The sequence below is a fragment of the Mycetomoellerius zeteki genome, unplaced genomic scaffold, assembly GCF_001594055.1.
Source record: "Mycetomoellerius zeteki isolate Tzet28-1 unplaced genomic scaffold, Tzet1.0 scaffold64, whole genome shotgun sequence".
Taxonomy (NCBI): Eukaryota; Metazoa; Arthropoda; class Insecta; order Hymenoptera; family Formicidae; genus Mycetomoellerius; species Mycetomoellerius zeteki.
The window spans coordinates 1,566,508-1,588,004 of NW_017257654.1; the positions used below are offsets into that span (position 1 = coordinate 1,566,508).

Sequence of the window (21,497 nt, forward strand, 5' to 3'; positions counted from 1 at the left end):
AACAAATCTTGCAAACAATGTTTCTAAGACCGCGGTTTGTTACAAGTTAGTTTTATAATCTGCCTTTTACAAAGTAATTAGTTGTATAAACGTGCGTTATGAAGATGAGAAACGTTTAAAAAATCGAAAAATGATTATAATATTATATAAAACGTATAATACGCGTTTATATTACTATTCATGTATATAAAAATATTTAATAAACATATATTCTAGACAATGAAAACATTTTTCGTGTTTTTTATATACCAATGAAATATTTATATTGTATATTAAAAGGCAATGTAGCAACGTGTTACTTTTCATAATAATCGATTTGAGGCCATATCTACCTTTGAGCTCCAATATCTCAGAACCTGTTGATTTTAGAACTACGTGCCCATTGAGACTTTTGATCAGCACACCATAAACTATCACATACTAAATTTTCAGCCATTTTGACTGAAAGTACTTTCGCATAAGAAAATTGCGGGGTCATACTAATCGGGCTCTCGAAATTAAAAAACAAAAATATAATATACGGACAATGAGAGCGTTAATACAGCGCGGTAATTGGTGCGAAATGACAGTTGAAAAATGTTGAAATTATGTTCTATGAGACCGAGGAAGAATGTCTCTCTACTATCTGGTTGGGAATTGCCCAATTTTTGTCTCTTCGCTGCTTAGCCAAGTGACTTAAAAGTTAAACAAAATTGTGCTTTGAAAATACACTTCACACTTTCACCCTGGTGCACAATTTTGGGGCTTACTTTACAGTTTATTTATTTTTTTTTCATTAGTTAAGTAATGACGGTACCTGGGAGAGTTTCTGCAACCCGTATAAAATCGGAAAGGTAAAGTTTTATGACACAAAGAAGGATAGGAGCTTAGAAGAAGCGTTTCAATTCTAGAGTGGAAAAGAAAGGGGAATATTTACAAAAAACCCTGATAAATGAAAAATTAAAAGTGAAGCAAGGCATTATAACAAATCAGGAAAGATAAAAAACGAAGGTGATTCTTCAACATAGCGAAACAAGAGCAGGCAAGATAAAAACATATCAGAGCATCGGATAAGACGAGCGAAAGTGAGCGTGATCTATATATGAAAGTAGCGGAAAAAGAGTAAAAAAGATTTTGGTAAACGACATTTAATGCGAAACGGTAGATCTTCTAGATTAGTGCTGGTTTTACTTGCACATTTTAATAATACCATTTAGGCTGCGCGCGGATTGGTGTAAGGGGCAGGAACTAAGCTAAAAATCGGCCGAAATGTGCAAGTAAATCGCAACACTGTTTTAGATTATAATTCCCGACTTGTCGGAAAAGTGGATTTTGATGGTGAGCATTACACGAGCGAGAGATCATTCAAGCAATAACAGAATCAATTCTATATCTGATAGTTTATAAATCAGTAATTAATGTATACCTAGGTTTGGCAAGAATGATGCATAGACAACTGTTCTGCACTAGCTGAAGACGATCGAAATGAGGACGAGACGCGGCAGCCTGTACTGAAGCCGCGTAGATTACTTTATAGGCGAAATATTGTGCTCCTTATATTCTCTCTCAGATAATTCCCAATTGAATATTTTGTGACGATTCTTTCACTGTGTTGGAATATTCGGCATTGAGAATACCCAAGCAGAACAATAAGTCACGATAATATTAGAATGACATTAAAAATGAATCGGAATGATTAACAAATGACTTTTAATGATCATTTCGGAATCATTTTGACATCATTTGATTTTATAATGATTTGCTCTGCTTGAGTAAGAGAATCAAATTTTTTATAAATATTTATAAATAGCGTTAACTGGGCTATTTTAAAAAAACCAGATATCTGAAAGGTAGATAAGACAAAATTAATTTATTCTTTGTAAACATAATTAATTATACTATCGTATATAGCATCTAAATAAATTTAATTAAAATTTAAATATATTAATCAATGTTAGTCGAATTAGGGGAGTTTAGGGGAAGGGGGAATTAGTAGCGTCTTAGATTGATTGTCCGAAGATTTCGGCACACAGTCATCATGTCTGAGATATATTTTTTATTAGTTATTAGGTTATTACAAAATTTTATCACAATTTATTTTTATAGGATAAGAGGAAAGTTAATGAATAAAATTTTTGAAGAACCGCGTCATCGTGTTGGAGAACGCGACATTTTTATTACCATGCGCCAAAGGTCGCGCAACCTTGACATTCACTCGATATAAATAATAATATGTACTTACTTATAAGTTAAATAAGAAATAGATGATATCTCAATGGCATAAGATACGTCGTGAAAGAAACTTATGCATTGAAAAATAAGTTTAGATAATTAAAGAAAATTAAACAAAAATCCATGATACGACATACATATGTGAAATTTTCAAAGAATAACTTTTGAACTTACTTTACTTTTTTTATATGTAACTTTATTATTTTACGGTAATTATTTCATGGAAATTTGTTCATGTACGTATATTATGACCCGTATTCAAAACGCGCTAACTTAGAATATTAGCGCGCTAACATACTATACTTTATGTTACGCATATTATAGAATTTCAAAGATAAAAGCGTGTTCTGAATACGGGCCTTCATGTTTTTGTATAAATTTGCACCTACATGTACGAATATTCTCACATATTTCTCACGCGCATGTACATACACCCGATGATATGCAATCGGCAACTTCATCTTTTACTGTCGCCGACGCTGCCCGTCAGCAACAGTAATATGTCAACCACACGAATCTTTTGTGTTTCTCTATTCTATTAATGTTTCGTTAAGCAAATTTCTCAAAATTTCAAAGTATCATCGGAGATCAACGCCGCGCTCGCGCGCGCCTTATCTCACACGCGATCAACGCTAAATTTAGTATCAGAGACGGAATTTGGCCAGTTGCCGAAAATAGACCAGTTATCAAACGGAGATCGAGATTTATTCCCTCCTGCCCTCTCATAATTAGCGATACCAGGCCGAGCGAACGATTCATCAAGCTACCACCTGCCGCGACTTCTCCACGCGGTCACGGAGATGCAGCCGTGTAAGTAGGTCAGAGTGCATGCAAAGTCGAGGAACGAAGTGTGGTCCGATTAACCACGTGATCGCTTTGACTTCCTCGCCTATATTCCAACGGAGGTCGCACGGGGGTGTGCTGCGGGGGTGTGCGGAGGTGCCTGGTACGCTCCTCGTTGCGCTCTGCAACTACCACCCGCCAGGCTCACGTGTCCAGGAACGTTCCGTTTGCCATTATTGCCCAGGTTAACGCAATCGTTTACCTTGTTCATTGTATGTACGCATCCCTCAAGTAACAATTAGAATGTACTCGAGAGCATGTCTTATCACATATCGGATATCCTTACAGAAATCCAACTTAATACTGGAAGGTAGTGTTTAATTACTTATTTCGAATCTTAAAAATATTGAACCACAGTGCTCTTAATATTTGAAAGAATTATAATTAATTATTATTAATCAATAACAATTTAATACTTTTAAATAACAATTTAATATTTTTAATATTAAATTTCTCTAAAAATATATTATATATAGTTTTGTTTATGTAACAATTTTCGAATTGTAACTTTATAGTTTAATAGTATTTGGATGCTTTGTCAGAGATAAGAATTAATAAAAAAAACCAGTAAAAACCAATATCTTATTTCAAATAAGACTTATTTTTGGGTACATTAGAATTATTGTTTTATGAGGAAAAAACTAGACAAAGCAATCTTATAAAAATTTTGTTACAATATAATTAAGACAGTGCAGCAAAGAGTTTCCTATGAATCGAACTTTTTCTCCAGTTAGTTTGAACTAATTGGTTCCTTTCAATGGCTCGGGGAAGAAGTAAGGGAGATTTCATTAAACGATTTTCTCGATAAGGCGGCGAGGTATCAGTGCGATCTTACTATTTCGATAAGGGGCGCGCCTTAAAACACCCCTGAGGCGCGCGCCTGCGAAATATCAGATTCTACCACCTCACTCGCGTATGTCCACATCGTCGTCGTTCAGTCTTGCCTCCACTTCCATCCGGGAGTGTTTTTCATCTTCACCCGAATAGTCTACCGATCTACCGCGCGACTCCTAGTTCTCCGTTTGATCCTCGAAGCAACAGTCATTAATTGGTCTTGCGCAAATACATTTACTCTTTGATATCTGCAAAGGATGTATTTATTAGGACAGCAACGAGGATTCAACAGGTATCAGAAGTGGCGCAATGAGCTTCGTTACAAGTTACTGAGTTTTATTAAAAACTAAGCACATGCTCTTCTTCTCGCGTCGTTCGCGTTAAATTATATTTTTGGGGCGCGTTTAGATTCCCCCCTCCTCCCCAAATGCTCCCCAGGTATTACACTATCCTTGTTTAACATTTAGTGAACAACAAAGTTAAAATAATATGTAGGTGGTGTACTTAGGTAGAAATCTGAACATAGTTCTGGAATTTTTATACATTGAACATTAATCCTTATCACATATGTTTGAGTCATTTGTGTTCTGCATATTTTTTTTCTTTGAAATATTAGGAGTACCAAATAATTAGTTATAATATTCATATACAATTTTTTAAATACACAAATTTACAAATAGTTTCTAAAGATGTTAAAGTACACTAAAGATGTAAAAATCACCTAATAATTTTTTTTTAAATGATGATAACACGAACGGCTGATTGTCTACAGTATGGGATTGAAAAATCATCGTATATAACGAAAGGTTCAAATTAGTTTTATTAGAAATAATATGTGACTTCAGATCTAATCTAACAAATTGTAAATGTAAATATATTTGCAAAAGTAGTTTCAGATTAAAACAACGGCGCTTCCTTTGAGTACATCTTTTGCCGGAATCAATCGAAGCGATGAAGAACACGTGAAAATTAACGTATTTGCGCGGGAAGCTGTGCGGTAGATCCACTACATGAATGTCAAAGATGGATCCTCTTCAAATCTGGAAAGCTCAAGCGAAGACAAGAAAGACAAGAAAGAAAACGTCGAGAATGAAGATGAAAATCCCGGAGTGGAAGTGGTGACAAAGGCGGATGTGACAGATTGTGATATCAAATCCCTCAAAGGTTTGAAATATTCATATCAACACTCAAGAGCGAATAAATATATAAGTAACATATTATAATCGTATATCTTTTATAATTTTTATTAAAGAGGAACCAGACTGTCTGGAAAACAAATGTGAGTCGTCTTTAGAACTGCCTTTAGAACCAACTCTTCACGAGCGATTTTTGCGTATTAAGCAAATCGTGAAGGACGCTATAGCTGCCCATCATACTTTTATGATTTACGGCAAGTCACGGGTCATTCGCGATTGCATGTTGAAGCGAGGATGGTGTGAGAAATTTTATCGCAGGAACAGCGGCGGTAATAAATCACGTACAACTTTATAATTACTCTAATGGACGATTTTAGTTTTTTTTTCAAGTGCAGCAAGGTGCAGCATTCTTCTACGTTGCAGTTTGAGCACAGTCACTCACTTCATCCAGTCAGAAATGATTTGACTAATTATTTCTAGTATGTCTAGTATGTCTTTGAATTGATATAACAATGATTTCAGGTGATCAACATTTCAACGTCGATTCTAACCCAGTGCTTCTATTGGCTGGTATCGGCGATCTAAAGGATGAGCAAAGTGAACGTTTATTGATGTCGAGGATGCTCGCCAATCACACCGTTGACTTCCTGTGGAACACTGGGTCCGATTGGCCCGGATGGCCTGCTCAAGATAATAAAACTACTGTGTTCAATCGATATTGTCGAGCTGGCTTCACATCTAAGGTATCACACACACATCCGTGCATCAACTATTTTTAACTTCGATGAGGTATTAATTTTTACACTTAGAAAAAAGTGGCAGTAACTATAAAGGTGACAATTTTATACAAGTTTTGTATGTAGAATTAATGTGTATATATATATATATATACAGGGTGATCGAAAAGTATCGGACCCCCTTAATATCTTCAGTTAGAATGCATTTTGGAGAAAATGTCCAATAACAAAGTTGTATGGTTTCAAGCGAGGAGTAAAATGATGACCTTAACTTTGATCTTGACCATGTTCTTTAAGGTCAACCTTATTTTTTTAAATGGAACCCCCTACATTTTATTGCATATTTTTATAGTTTATCTCGAGAGCTTTCCAAAACACACACTATAATAAAATATTTTTTCATTAAGTACTTTTTGAGTACTTATAAAGGTTTGAAGTTAACAATTCTTACTGAAAATATTAGGGGGATCCGACACTTTTTGATTAATGTATTTTCTTTAAACCAATTAATTGGTCTCATTATTCCGCGCACAAAAGTATTAAGGTTATGATTACTGAAAACTAAATAATATTTTACAAGATTTACATTTTGTGTCAAAAAATTGTTAACTTCAAACCTTTATAACTCAAAAAGTACTTAATGAAAAAATGTTTTATTATAGTGTTTTGGAAAGCTCTCGAGATAAGCTATAAAAATATGCAATAAAATGTAGGGGGTTCCATTTAAAAGAATAAGGTTGACCTTGAAATGACCTTAAAGGACATGGTCAAGATCAAAGTCAAGGTCATCATCTTACTCCTCGCTTGAAACCATACAACTTTGCTATTGGACATTTTCTCCAAAATGCATTCTAACTGAAGATATTAGAGGGGTCCGATACTTTTCAATGACCCTGTATATATAGTTGAATAAACTATTTTATTATAGTAATAATAGGTATGTAGGTAATAATAGGTATATAGTTATAGTAATAATAAGTATGTTGTCACCTTTATAGTTTCAACCTCTAATTTTTCTTTGAGAGCCCAGTTCACATACAATGTAAAATAACGACTTTTCTATTATTAGCAGAAGACTATCTGCGAATAATTTCTCTCAAAAGCTTGGCGAGCTTGACCTTTCGTAAAATTGCTTTTTTTTTAAGCATAGCGATGTTTGTAAAGATTGGCGAATGCACGCTTTTCGTGAGCGTGACGGCGATTGTTAGGAATAAAGCTGCATGTACTTCTTTGAAAATCAATTATTCAGGTGGGCTTGTGTTCAAGCGTCAGGCAAATGCATTGGTATTACGAAGCTGGAGTGGCTAACACTTTGTTTCCACGTTGCTACAACATATGTCAGAGCGATCAGATGCATGCTTTCGTCGAGGACTTTCGGTGAGAGTTTGCCGATGACTTAAAAAAAGAAAAACTATTTTTCACTACATGTCCAAATCATGGAAATATTTAATATACATAATTGCTGATAATAAGAAAGCTGATCAAAGATGCTTCATTAGACTCACAGGCTGTCTGAGTCTCTTAAAATGGTTGGTGGACAAAGTCAATGCCGAGGACGAAGACGTTGTGCGTTCATCAACCGGCACAGTGCCTCTCAAAGCTCTCGACTTCGCGATCAAGAGATGTAGCGACTATATTAGCGCCCAATCACACGAAGACATTGATCAGGAGGGTGAAAAGGTTTGGTCTCATCAGTGGGATCAGTTTATCAGTTGGTATTATCAGATAGTTCGCGGTCAAGCTCTCTTCGTTCGCACCAACGTGCCCTTCAACGTGAGATATTTACTAGCAAATAATCTTTTTCTCTTCATTTACTTATAAGCGTTTACTCTCTTATAATTCTTTTATATCATTTGAAAATATGTCGTACTTGTCAACAGAAATATATCCTGGCTTCGAAGCACGTATTAAAAAAAATGAGGAAGTACTGGCCGCAGATTGACATGGACGGCGTAATGAACATGTGGATCCTAAAACCTGGTAACAAGAGTCGGGGACGCGGTATTGTTCTGATGAATAAGTTGGAGGATGTAGTAGCGAAAGTAAATCCAACAGGCAAACCGGACACGCGATATGTCGTGCAGAAGTATATCGGTAATGAAACTTTTGGATTAATAATTTCAATGGAACGCTAGCCGATTAATGCAGATGTTTGTTTTTCATTCGTTCGATTAAAAATAATCTGATTATTTCTGTTAGAACGGCCGTTACTGATTCACAATACAAAATTCGACATAAGGCAATGGTTCATCGTGACGTGCGCTCAACCTTTAACTCTCTGGCTGTATAAGTACGCAAATATATCAAGAATTTAAATAAGTCACGACATATCGTAACGTTGCTCACGCTAGAACAATTAATAAGCACAATAGCGACTCAACCGTAAGGAATGATAGTTTTAAAAGTAGGGTAATAATCAATTTATGCCTCGTTCACATTAAAACGCGCAATTCTGTTCCCTGGTAGTCAAACTCGCGGATATAAATATCCAGACAGTATACACAATACAATGCTATCTGCATTTAATTATCGCTAATAAAATAGCAGCCAAGGCAAAAAGACGTTTCCTCGAGCTTACTGCTTGTTTACAGAGAAAGCTATCTTCGTTTTTGCTCACAAAAGTTCAGTCTGGATGACGTTCACGAGTCGATTCACCTGTGCAATCACGCAATTCAATGCAAATACAATAACTGCGGCGACAGGGACTCTGCTCTACCCGCGGACAATATGTGGGACGCAACGACATTCAAAGAGTTCCTCAGGTATGATTTATATCACATTGTACATAAAGAATCGTGCATTTCTTCAAAATTTCTGTTATGTAATCATAAGTACTATTTGTGCACATTTAGTTTTCTTTTTGAATTAAACAATATGCAAGAATTCTCATAAAAATTCTTTAGATCTCAGGGTCATGCTGATGCATGGGATGAACAGATCTATCCAGGAATGAAGCAAGGTCTAGTGGGCTCGTTATTGGCTAGTCAAGAGGCCATGGATCGACGGAAAAACAGTTTCGAACTGTACGGCGCTGATTTTATGGTCATGGAGGACTTTTCCGTGTGGCTGATCGAGATCAACAGTCATCCGGACATGAGTTATTCCACCAGTGTTACTACGCGATTGTGTCGACAAGTGATGGAAGATACCATTAAAGGTAATTAATCTAATCTAAGCATTACTATCTTCCTTTCACATTATTACTGTTATGGTAAAAAATTGTATTTTTGCTGGTACAGTCGTGGTAGATTTTCGAGAAGATAAAAATGCGGATACTGGAGACTTTGAGTTAACATATAAGCAAAGAATGTCGAGTTGCCAACCGTACTTGGGCGCAGCTCTGTCGCTTCAGGGTACTCGTATCACCACCTGTGAGAAGAAATCGAGTCTGTATCAAGATTCCAAATCTAACTTAGTCGCAAGATCTCCGATGGTGAGTTAGGCAAAGATGAGATAATATAGCGTTGCTAGATCGAAACTTAAATTTGATTTGTCCATCGACAGACGAAAAAGAAGTCGATGGTACATAGCAATATTGGGCCGGTGATCGTCGATCTCATCGAGGAATTGGAGATTCAACTCGATCAAGAGTTGTGTTCTTATTACAACACCGATTCGCCTAAATCGAGACCAGCACTTCCAGCGACTGCACCGACGAAATCTTTAAAGACGATTTCTGATGAGAAAGCGGAAATTATGACAAAGAGTACTTCAGCAGGTACAACATCTATCAACAAAACAAAATCGCCAACTCCTTCCAAGACTAACGTCCAGGTAATTATTATTTAGAGAAATTAGTCCCTTCTCTAAAATTAATGATTATTCAACTTATTATCCAAGGTTATGATAATGTAAAAAATGACGTTAAAATAAATCGTGATTAATCGAATAGTGACTTTTAATAATCATTTTGAAGCTATTTTGACGTCATGATTTTTTTGTTTGCTTGATTAATATATGTATTAATATTTAATCTTATATGTTTTATAGAACCACACTAAATCTTCGAATAACGGAAAAAGATCTTCACATAAACCGGTACGAAAGTTACGCATGTCCACCAACACTGCAGGCAGCAAACTGGATACATCTCCGAGACAAACGTTAATCTCGAAGATTATGGCTCTTCAGGAGCAATCAGCGAACGAGGCGCCTAAATCCGAGAAACCGTTGAGAAAAAATGAGGACAAGGTTAATATTAATACAAACTTTTCGTTATTAAATTACTTGAAAATGAATTAACAAAAATTTCTTTTTACCCCTGATTTATTATTAGATCATCAAAACTGCGATACGAGACGCCGTGAAGAAGTACAAAAGAAACGTGACTGTTCGGCCAGAAGTCCCGCCACTGCCTTCTCTACTTACACCGCCAACTGCGAAAGTCACACCCGTGTCGACGACGAAGAGCAAGAGTCGCAGCTTCCTTAAGAAACAAACGCACCATAAAAAAAATAAAATTTTAACCGACATCTCCGATATGTACGCTGTCGGTTTGAGTCTAACCAAATAATCGAAAACAACCTGTCAGTCACTCGTTGCTCGTTATTTTTCTCTTTACTGTTGATCGATTCTCTAATTCTATCTACAAGTGATATATGTATACAACTAATAAATGTTACAATTATACCCCTAACAATTGTTTTACTTCTATCAGTATGAAAAACAATTTTAGGATATAGTTTTATCGAACAAAAAAAAAGAAACAAAAACAGTCCTTCAAGCAATCGAGATAAATTCATTACAACCCCCATTTCAGTCATTCGAATTTAAATGCACATACATTGCTTACAAAATTTCCAGTCTGATAATACTAAGATGTTCCCACAAAAAAATAAAGGTTTTGCCAATGTTAGCGCATTCGATTGTAGAAGAGATAATACAAGAGATAAGACAAAGAAACACATAAGAAATAAACGCGTGAAGAAAAAGATTGAAGAATTTACTCGGAGTAAAAGTAAAAATGACGAAAAGATTTTTCCTCCAAAAAGTCAATCAGAATGCCTGGATTTTAAGCATCCTCAATTAGAAGAATGCAAAGAACAAGAAAGAAAATTATTTACCACGTTCTCGAAAGATCAAAAGTATGAAATAGACGAGATTCAAAAGCCAATCTTTCAAAATCCTGCGGTAGATAAATATCTGAATGAGTCAATGAAGAAAACATTGAATAGATATAAGAATCACGATGACAAATGGAAAGATTTAATTGAATGAAACGTTAAAAAGAAAATTGAGAAGACACGAGATATATATATATATATCTTCGATCATGATGACGTTTGTTGGTCGTGAGTGAAGATTCACGTCATGAAATATGAATGTAGGTCATCGAGTTACACGATAATCGATAAAAAGTAAGACGGAAGCAGTAAATTGTTGCTTTCGTAGTAAATTGTCAAGTCAAAAGACCAAATTTCGCGTGTATATAAAAGAATATTCAAATAAAAAGATTAAAAGCGTAATTTTTACAACTTTGAAATTTAAACATAAAATGCATTGCGACAGTGATAATTCGGTAATTTGCATTGACAATCAATCTAAATGGCAAATAATTTTATCCTCGAAAAATTGCACGATTAGAGAACATTTCGAAGGTTGGCAGGTAGACAAGCATTAAAAGAATGGATTACAAATATATTCACTACAAATTTCCGTGATTTATTTTACTATTAGCAACGTCGCTTCATAAAACCGTAGATATGTCCAAAAGATGTAAACACCGATGAAAAAAATTTGCAATTGAATTTAACGGTTCCAAAGTTGAAGATTAATTCACAATGTGCGGTAGAAACAATCAAAACCGCGGATGCTGAGATCTGTTGCAATCGTGAGGATCTCAAAGAATTGTTAGAAACGGATAAAGAGAGCGATCAGGAAAACGGAAACATAATATTGACGGATTATTTAAAATTGGTAACAAACGACGAAGCTAGAATAAATCTTCTATTGAATATTTTAACGAAAGCTGTGGACGAGCATAAATGCTATGTGATTTGTGGCACGTTTCCGGTTCTAAGGAAACCGTTGATGGATAGAGGCTGGATTGAGAAACGAGCCATTAGGAAAATGATAGCAATCCCTCCTCATGCGTACGAAGGTACGTATTTTTTATATTGATTGATAATCATTATCAATTTAAAAATCGATGTCTTCTTTTTTCAGACGGTTTACAGCAGTTAGAAAAATTACTCCGGATTCCTCCGGATTTTATATGGCATACGAATAAGAGACCTGCTATAAGAATGGATGACAAGACTATCGTGAATAAATTTACTGGTAGCTATTTTACATCAAAGGTAATTCGATTCATAAATGCATATGTATCATGCATTGCAAAATATATAATTTTTAATTAGCATAACATTTTTAGATTGACATGTGTAACAATTTGGAAAAAGCTTATTGGTTTTATGAAGCCGGTGTGTCAAATATACAATTTCCTCGATGCTACAATTTCTATCAAGTACGTAAATACAGGGTGAATCAGGACAGGTGATACAATCGAACAATTATTCTACAAGCAAAAATAAATTAAAATGTAAAAAAATTTTTTATATGATGATTTATATGATGAATACAAAAAAGTTTTATTCTATATTTTTTACTTACTTTTGAACGTAAAATAATCTCTTACGTTATTCTTGCATATAAAATCACTTTCGCTTGTATCGTTCGTCCTGGCCCACTCTCTATTACGTGTATATGTACTCAAAAAAGTGATCTTGTATTTATAGCAAAAATTATCTAAGTATGAAAAATAGCTAAAATATTATAGATAAATTTCTAACAAGTAGATCTGCGATATTGGATATGTATTGCATCTAATCATATAGATGACAGAGATAGAATTTAGATTTGTGCTATAAATTCTATGTGTATGAAACACAATTTTCTATCAGATACAAAAAACAGCTATAATTCTAATTGAAGCAGCATTTTTTTGCGTGATGTAAATTAAAATGTTAATATATGCATTACATTAGCTTATATTTATGAGAGTTTTTTGAATAGTCAGCGCAAATGGAGGAATTTATACAAGATTATTATATCACTGCATGTTTCGGGATTTTAAAATGGTTTACGTTACTTGCCAACTTGGTAGGACCGAAGAATACCTGGTCTCCGAATGGAACAATCCCTATAAATGCGATTTCATTCGCCTTAGAACGCTGTGAAGAATATATAAGGTTGTAAGCAATATTACTGACATTGTAAAATTGTATTATAAAAAAAACTAGTACGAGAAATATTTTTAGCATTCAAATACACGAGGACATAGACCGTACAGATTGCGAGTATACGCCTCTTTCTGCCTGGGATCAATTTTTAGACTGGCATCATGATATAATATACAAGCGCGTTGTATTGAAAGAAACCGACGAAGTAGACATAAATGTATGCATAGATATTACAGTGCGAGATTTCTCTTTTTTAACGGCATATTCTGATATGCAACAATTTAAAAGAAAAGGACAAATATGTTTAAAGAATTCTGAATTTTACAGGAGCTTGTAGCATCTGTGCACGATGTAATAAAAGCAATGATAAAGTATCGACCGCAAAGTACCATCGACGGTATAAGAAATATATGGATTTTAAAACCAGGTGATGACAGTTTAGGTCGCGGAATTGTTCTAAAAAGTTGTCTGATTGATATCATTGCCAAGGTGAATCAAGCAGCGAAAGAAAATATCGAGTATGTCGTGCAGAAATACATAGGCACGTACCATTTGCATATATTATGTAAAATAAAGTTTTTAAGCGATATTATTCATCACATTTGCAATTACAATTTGTAGAGCGACCACTGCTTGTTCATAAAACAAAAATAGACATCAGGCAATGGTTTCTAATAACGAGTACACAACCTCTTGTCGTATGGATGTTCAAGTACATTTATAATTTTTTTTTCTTAATTTCGAATTTATACTGCATAGCTCTCAATAATTTAAAATTACCTAATCAGGGATATCTTGATAAGATTCGCTTCAAAAGATTTCACTCTCAGTGATTTTCATGAGTCTATTCACCTGTGCAACACGACGGTACAATTGAAGTATCGAAACTTACCAAGATGCAATTCCGACTTACCTGAGCAGCGTCATTGGAATCTTCAAGACTTCAAGGATTATCTCCAGTACTTTTTATATTATCTCTTATGAGGATTTAAAAACTGTTCAATTAATCAATTAATTACTGATTTAGATCACGCGGTCAAGAATTGGCTTGGGAAAAGATTATTAGGCCGGGAATAAAACAAAATCTAATAGGAGCACTTCTAGCATCACAGGATAATATGGTAAATCGTAAAAATAGCTTTCAATTGTATGGCGCTGATTTCGTCGTAGCTGATGATTTTTCGGTGTGGCTGTTGGAAATAAATACAAATCCACGATTACATCCTCCAAGCAGCGAAGTTACCGCAAAACTCTATCCGGAAGTCATTGAAGACGCAATGAAAAGTATGCCGATTAAAAAGAAATGAAAATATATTTACATATAAAGTTACATTATTATATACGTTACAATCTTTAGTAATCTTAGATCGGCGTAAAAGCAAAAAAGCATCCCAAGGAAAATTCGAATGTATCTACAAGCAACGTAACCCATTTTGCGGCGTGAATATTTTGGGACAAGGCGCGAGTCTCGGCAAATACAACTGTATAAAACAACATTGCTGAAATTCATCTGTCAGAAAGTCTATATCGCAAAGAACTGTCTCTATCATAATCGGTTAGATATAACGCAAATAATTTCGTATATTAACATATAAACAAAATATCATAAATCACTCTGTGTAAACAAAACCTGTGTAAAAAACATTTTCCTTTTTTTATATTATATGTTGCCTAACGCATGGTAAATGAAAAACTCAAAGAGTAATGATTTATTAAAAACGTGTTTATGTTACAAATAACAATGCTATAGGTATACAATCCTGTATAGACAAAATGTTTTTCTTTTTACGGAACAATGCATACACGTTATTACACGGTTAACGTATATAGGATTATGTCGCGCCTCACGTGTCCACATTCATTATTCACGTACAAAATCACTTTTGCAACTTTTTAAATCGTTATGTTAGTTCATTTGATTTTTTTATCGTAAAACATATATCGTTCCATTTTGCAGAATATATTCTGCGTCAGATCAAAATAATGTACATTATTTAGATAGTATATAATCTTAATATAATTATAAAATAGAGTCGTCCAGTGTTTACAGTACTTCCAATAAAATCATTGCGAACATATATTATCGTGGAGGTTGTTCATAAAAAATAACTGTTTAAAAAAGGGAAATAATGTGAACGGTATCTTCCATTAACAAATTCCATTCGGTCAATTTAACTGTATAAACAATCAATTTACTATTATTGCAACATGATCTAATGTGATATATACGATTTATTTTACTGAAATAAAACAGATTTTTATATATCGAAATGATATATAAAATAATAGAATAGAGGACCTATGATGTACAAATAGCATATGTATAAATCATGGAACACATCTAAACAAGCTAGAATATGCTTATATCAGATAAAACGAATTAATTACACACAAAAGTATGATGTACAAAGTGCGATAATTTTACATTACAAACTTATATTCGTTCATACTGATATTAGCATAATCTCATAACATGAAATCCCATCTGTATCTGTGTTGAAATCTCACAAGATGAGAACTGATTATTTAATTTTGATGTATTCTATCATCAATCATAAATAAAATTCCATCTTGTATGACTTCAACAAACATTTGAATACATTAGGGTGAGCTTTGTATCTTATATTACAGCACTTATCTGTGTATCTATATAAGTATACTTATATACCTACATAGATACAGTTTATAATAACTATTCTCGCGAATCAAGTACGAAAGATGACAAGATTTCGTGTATATATCACATGTAAAACTGCATGAAACAATACAAATACTAAACTTACGTAACCGATTTTAATGTAAAAGATAACTTAGGCCTTGAATTATTTTTGCCTAAGATCCTCTTTTGCTCTTCCTTAACACGCTTTTCATGTTCCTTTCTCATTTTTTGCCTTTCTTCTTCCATTAATCGTTGTTCTTCAACCATGGCCAACCTTTCCTCAGCCTGACGTTATAAATACATTTATTGCATAATAATATCTCGCACATACATTTCGTAAGTTACATTAACTTACGAAGCGACAACTTACCAATTTCTTCTGAGCCTCCTCTATCTTTCTGTTGTTCTCCTCCATAATCCTCTCTAGTTCCTCGCGCTTCTTCCGCTCATACACAAAGCAATGATGTTGTTGATCACCATCTGTTGTTACATCGTTCGAAATCATAGTGCTGCTATGTCAACAGCCTAGTGTTACACATCCTAAGAACCTTTATGCAGGAAAGTTTGGGATATATAAAATTTAAGGTCGGAGTTTGAAAAAAGGATGGCTTATCACGAGAGATAATCACAGAGAGTGACACAAGAGTGTGTCTAAGCAATGTTCTTTCTTTTGTGTCAAATGTATTCTTCTTAGAATCCAGCAAACGCTGTTTTATCTCAGACTGTCCAAAGGTAAATACAATAATTTAGGATGTTATTTGAATACGAGAAAAGATTAATCTTTTATAAGTTTATACAAATTAGTGTGCATGCAAGAATATACATGAAAAAAAAAACTGTAATTTTCCTTTTCATAATACCGTTCTGATAAGTGCATAATAAAAACTCAATGTGATAAGTGTATATGTTTGTGTTTCTGTGTAATATTCTTTGTAACATTATAATTATAGGCGAGATTTCTAAATGAGGTTTGTATATAATAATTCAGAAACTAATATCCTACAGTACATTTATATGAATGGTTGTTGCCATCAGCCCGACCTGTCGATGGAAATTCGTTGTGTCCCATGGTAATAATGTTTAGCGAATCTATAGAATGAACCCTAACATATGGCTCTCTCTGGTACAAAGTGTTGAAACAAAGAACGATGATAATAAGATCGGTATAAAATGAATTATGAATATATAAATTGGATAATACCTGAATGAAGCTCACGCCACCACGTAGGGGATGCCTTCTTCATCGAGAATCATTCAGCAGTGAGTAAAAAACCGGCATCTTCTGTTGGTAGTCAGTAAGGAAGGTGACCTATATATCGCTAGGTCGTGCTTTGTCGCTATGGGATTCTAATTCTGCCCCCTTAAAGTCTCTATTTTTCCCATTCGAATAAACTTTTTCCCAAACTTGTAGAGATATACATGTTCGGTGCAAATCCAATGTGCAAAGCGCAATGAGAGTATAATCTCTAATAAATTTGTAATCAGGATTGTTGCCAATCAACGAGCGAGTTGACTTTTTAAAGGTGAAAATAAATAGTTGTGCATAAATACAAAAATGTAGCAGCAAATAAAATCCTAATCACGAAATAAAATAAAAAGAAATTTTGTGACGAAACTATTAGAGCTCTCTGATGTGTAAATTACATAACAGAATGCTTCACTGTAATTCAGTGCTATATTTTTAAATAATAACTATCAAATATAAAATTAAAAGTTAAACTTAAAAAGTGGAATAATACTGCAGAAATAAATCATTAGGCATTATTGCGTCAATATTGAATTCAAGAGACAATACTTATTCGATTCATAGAGAATATATTCAAAATATTTTTTTCGTAAGCAAGATATAATGGTGTAAAAATCATAATCATAAAAAATGATACTTTTACATTTCTGTATATCTATATGTATACATCATAGTTCTAATTATATGTATATAATTAAATCAAGAAAGACTAAATTTATAGTAGATTGTAAACTATTCTTATTTATAGTACTTGACATATATGTTTTATGCAACATCAATAACGTAATATTATCACTACAGTGATTCAACCGACTAATAACTGCTCAGGGAAGAATATTACCTTCCTATGATTTCATATAAAAATAACTTTATTTCATACTCAAGAAAAACTTCTCTTGTTCGATAAATTACAAAGTTTGGGATTGTTACTTTTTCAATAATATTTTCTCTTCTACTCTGTTAAAGACTGTATGATGTGATAATGTGGACAGTCACACACGCGAACATTTTTTTTAAACTAGCTCGAGTAAGTATATAAGAAGTAAATAAGCCTGATATAGGTAGATTCGCCAACATGCACAACAATTTTAGAAACTGAGTGAACACTGCCGATTCAAAGAAATCAGAGCAGTTTAAGCACAACTTCTAGAATTGTTGACACGAACGTCAATTCAGATATCGTGTGATGAAAAAGGTTATAATGTTGTACAGAGATATATAAATATATATATATACATGGTACAAACAATTTGATCATAAATAACCGTTACATGCGCCTATATAGCAGCATTTCTTTCATAATAATATAAAGTACAGCTTCTCAACAACGCGACCTCAGTGGATGCTGAGAAGTTGAAGCAGTGTGGTTTCTCCGCTTAATTTCTTATGATATAATCGCGAACCACAATGCTTCTAGCCCAAACGCTGTGATCATAAATTAAAACTAATAAAGAGAGAGAGAGAGAGAGAGAGAGAGAGAGAGAGAGAGAATGTTGATTCCACAAGTTTAATCGTACATTTTCCTAGAGACAGTACAATTTGCAAATCCTGTAGTTTTAAGCCATCAAAATTTAAATATGTAAAAAGATTTACAAATTGCACTTGAACCGGCCTAACAATTACAATTAATGCTTTAATATTTTCTGAATGTTTTCTTCATTTTTTACAGATTTGATAGTCTGTGTATAAACCTTAATATAGTTCGAAATTTACATTATAAATAATATTAGTTAAAAGATTATAAGCTTTGCAAAAATACATTTCTATGTATTCCTCGATTTCGAAACAGTCGCTAAAAGAATGCTAAAATTTATTTCAATCATAACAGCGCTTGGGCTATCACTGACCAATATTTCTGTGGATAGATCTTACCTCTCTTCGTTTCTCCTCCTCTCGTAGTTTTGCTTGTCTCCATTCCATTTCCTCCATCATTTGACGCTCCATAGCCCTCTTGGCTTCTTCCACCCGCCTTTGCACCTCTGCATCAATTTCTTCCTTACGTTTCTCAAGCTCCTCTTCTACCCTCTTTTGTACAAGCTCTTCTATACGTTTGGCTGCTTCTTCTTCTACCATTTTTTGTTCCACCTCGCGTTGACGTCTGCAGACAGATAAGCAGCGATCTTCTTCCAGAACACTATTTCGGAATTATTTTCTTGTATAAAAGTAAAGTTAATATAGCATGCTAAATTTTAATTAGACTTTAAAAGTTGCAACTCTCGGAATCGATTGATAATAATTTAAACGAATATTTTGTTTAATATAGTAGCGGTAAAAAAGATGTTATAAGATTTTTGATATTTGCAAATGCGTCAAGCATATTCTTTTACTGAAACGTATTACAGTAAACTTTAAATAGATAAACCACCACCATGAAATAATTACACATTCTTACCCAACTGAGCTCGTAGTGAAGATTTTGTTCATTAATTCTTTCTTTTTCCTGATAACATAATTATAAAAAAAACAGCGTATAACAAAAATTTAAATTAAGCAAAATAAATATACATGTTCCACTTGATATACACAAGAGAGAGGAAAAGCAATATAAGAAAAGAGAGAAAAGAAGAAACATATTAATATATTAATTTTTTGTTCTTTTCTTCAATCTTAACGTGGATTATCAAGAGGAACATTGTCGACATAATTCAACGAATATACCTTTGCCGCTCCATTTCCGCAAGCCTTTCCACCTCGTCCATCTTTCGATCCCTGTCCCTGTACGAACGTTTCTTGTGACTGACGATGTGCACATCATCTGATACATCCGTACCAGTGCTGGACGACGCGGAATGGGATCGTTTTCTGAACAAATGACCAAACAAGCAGTATTAATTGTTTATTGAACTGAATGTCGCCAAAAAATACAAAAGCAAGAATTTATTATGGCGACAATAAGGCCTGATTTTTCATTTTCTGGTTAACTAGTATACATTTAATCTCACTTAACTTGATAATAATATAAAAATGATATTTTTCTAGTTACGATTAATCAATAAACTGATGTAACACGGTGAATCATTACTTCTGTATCCTTGTTATCTGCCAATGGTAAACAAAGATAAAATGTGATATACCGTTTCTTACTGCATCTTTGTTTAACATTAGCAAACGACAAGGATATAATGATTCACTGTGGCTGCTTTCTTTTTAGGAGACTGAATAATTTTGGGTATTTTCCAGTAAAAGACAGACAACACTGTGAATGCTTTCCTTTTAGGAGACGTTGACACGAACATTCTATCCTTGTTGGCATTCAATGAATAACAAAGATAGACCGATACTTGTATCAACTATACGTTCTCTATAAAAAGAGAAATCAGTATTATTTGTCTTTCGCTGGAAAACTCCCAAAGTTATTCAATCTCTTCAAAAAGCAGTCAGTATTACACTGTGTCGTCTATCTTTTACTGAAAAATATCCAAAGTTACAAAATCATCAGTTTAGCCACAAGTAGAAAAATACAATCTTTACATCATCATCAGGTTAAGTTTAATCCTGACGAAAATAAAAATTAGAGTGCAAGACCTAAGATACGCGGACAGTCGGCAGATTCGTACAATTATGTTTTTTATTTATTTATTTTTCGCTCGCCGCAAACACGCTGTAAACGCACGGGATGCGACAAGATGGCCGCATACACGGCAGATCGAGATCTTTCGCAACGAGCGGAAACGACGCTGGGACGCGTCGATCCGCTCGTCGCAAACGACACGTACCTGGACTTGGAGCTGCGCTCCTTCGGCTTGTCCGAGTACTTGTTGTTGGAGTGCTTCTCGCGCGACTTGGACCGCTTGCGCGAGTGCTTGCTCTTGTGACGCCGTCTGCTCGGCGATTTCGATCGGGAACGCGACCGGCCCATTTCTCCGAGCGCGATCGTTTTTCCTCTATCTGACGCAGTCGCGATTTCGGAAAGAGTCGGGCTGACCGCCTTGGATACGGGATGACGCGAACTCACTGCCGCGAGACGAGACGAGCGATATCCAAATTCCAAAGCAAACATCCACACATCGTATCCACTGCGCACTTCTCAACTGGCGGCCATCTTTAAATCGCGAAGCCTTCGACGCCTTCGACGTAAAAATCCGGAACTAGCGCTTCGATACGTATACAACGGCTTCCAACAACACCAGCTGCGCCCCCACGAACGCACTTGATAAGTTACCTATAAATACTTTGTGTCGGTGACACCACACCAGTGAAAGGTATTGTAGTTTTGTATGTACGAATTTCTTGTTTACAGTTTAATGCGTACTTTGCTTCCATCGTATATAACTGTGAGAGTAAATTAAATATCTAAAAGGTAAATGGTAAAAAGGTAAATGTTTTTTGAGGCTTTTACGGATATTTTCTATACAGAAGTTATATAAAGAAATTATGTATTTCGTATATTTTCTTCAAATCCATTGTTTAATTTAGAATGCATTATTTAGAATGCGTTTCGTGAACATTGCAGTTTACAAAATGTTGGTATTCTAATAATGGATTTGAATATGTATTTGGAATTATTCGGAATGAATTCCGATTGGAATTATTCAATCATTCCCTAGATTCCTATTGTGTTTTCTGTTCTAGAAAAATGGAATAATTCCGATCGGAATTCATTTCGATTGCTGATCCATAATAAAGTGCCCTTGACACGTGGAAATAACC

The 21,497-nt window shown here is 34.4% G+C and overlaps 4 protein-coding genes across 8 annotated transcripts; 3 read left to right on the forward strand and 1 right to left on the reverse strand.

Annotated features, from left to right (window-relative positions):
* The first annotated feature begins 2,690 nt into the window (after positions 1–2,690).
* LOC108728753 (tubulin glycylase 3A) lies at positions 2,691–10,397 on the forward strand. 5 transcript variants are annotated; one of them, XM_018457498.1, is made up of 14 exons: positions 2,691–3,021; positions 4,779–5,052; positions 5,141–5,365; positions 5,547–5,767; positions 7,011–7,138; positions 7,261–7,534; positions 7,642–7,855; positions 7,961–8,051; positions 8,353–8,523; positions 8,665–8,918; positions 9,001–9,194; positions 9,266–9,535; positions 9,752–9,952; positions 10,038–10,397. In XM_018457498.1, exons 2-14 carry the CDS (start codon positions 4,899–4,901, stop codon positions 10,272–10,274), a joined length of 2,634 nt encoding a protein of 877 aa, XP_018313000.1. In that variant the 5' UTR covers positions 2,691–3,021; positions 4,779–4,898; the 3' UTR covers positions 10,275–10,397. The 5 variants fall into 5 exon arrangements, with proteins under 5 accessions (XP_018313000.1, XP_018313004.1, XP_018313002.1 ...); XM_018457502.1 differs by having other exon boundaries at positions 5,141–5,353; XM_018457500.1 differs by lacking the exon at positions 2,691–3,021 and adding an exon at positions 4,010–4,180 and having other exon boundaries at positions 4,776–5,052.
* A 106-nt stretch (positions 10,398–10,503) lies between these two features.
* Positions 10,504–10,998, forward strand: LOC108728757 (uncharacterized). The gene has a single exon (XM_018457504.1). The coding sequence runs from the start codon at positions 10,535–10,537 to the stop codon at positions 10,976–10,978; it is 444 nt and encodes a 147-aa protein (XP_018313006.1). The 5' UTR covers positions 10,504–10,534; the 3' UTR covers positions 10,979–10,998.
* Positions 10,999–11,197: 199 nt separating this feature from the next.
* Positions 11,198–14,445, forward strand: LOC108728725 (tubulin glycylase 3A-like). Its single transcript, XM_018457460.1, has 11 exons — positions 11,198–11,366; positions 11,462–11,861; positions 11,927–12,060; positions 12,135–12,227; positions 12,776–12,951; positions 13,021–13,159; positions 13,270–13,483; positions 13,564–13,654; positions 13,731–13,901; positions 13,970–14,226; positions 14,300–14,445. The coding sequence occupies exons 1-11, from the start codon at positions 11,256–11,258 to the stop codon at positions 14,443–14,445; spliced, it is 1,932 nt and encodes a 643-aa protein (XP_018312962.1). The 5' UTR covers positions 11,198–11,255.
* Arglu1 (Arginine and glutamate rich 1) lies at positions 14,424–20,906 on the reverse strand. Its single transcript, XM_018457510.1, has 6 exons — positions 20,564–20,906; positions 19,506–19,649; positions 19,240–19,287; positions 18,720–18,981; positions 15,972–16,055; positions 14,424–15,886 (listed from the first exon to the last, which is right to left on the reverse strand). Exons 1-6 carry the CDS (start codon positions 20,845–20,847, stop codon positions 15,722–15,724), a joined length of 987 nt encoding a protein of 328 aa, XP_018313012.1. The 5' UTR covers positions 20,848–20,906; the 3' UTR covers positions 14,424–15,721.
* Between the last annotated feature and the right edge of the window lie 591 nt (positions 20,907–21,497).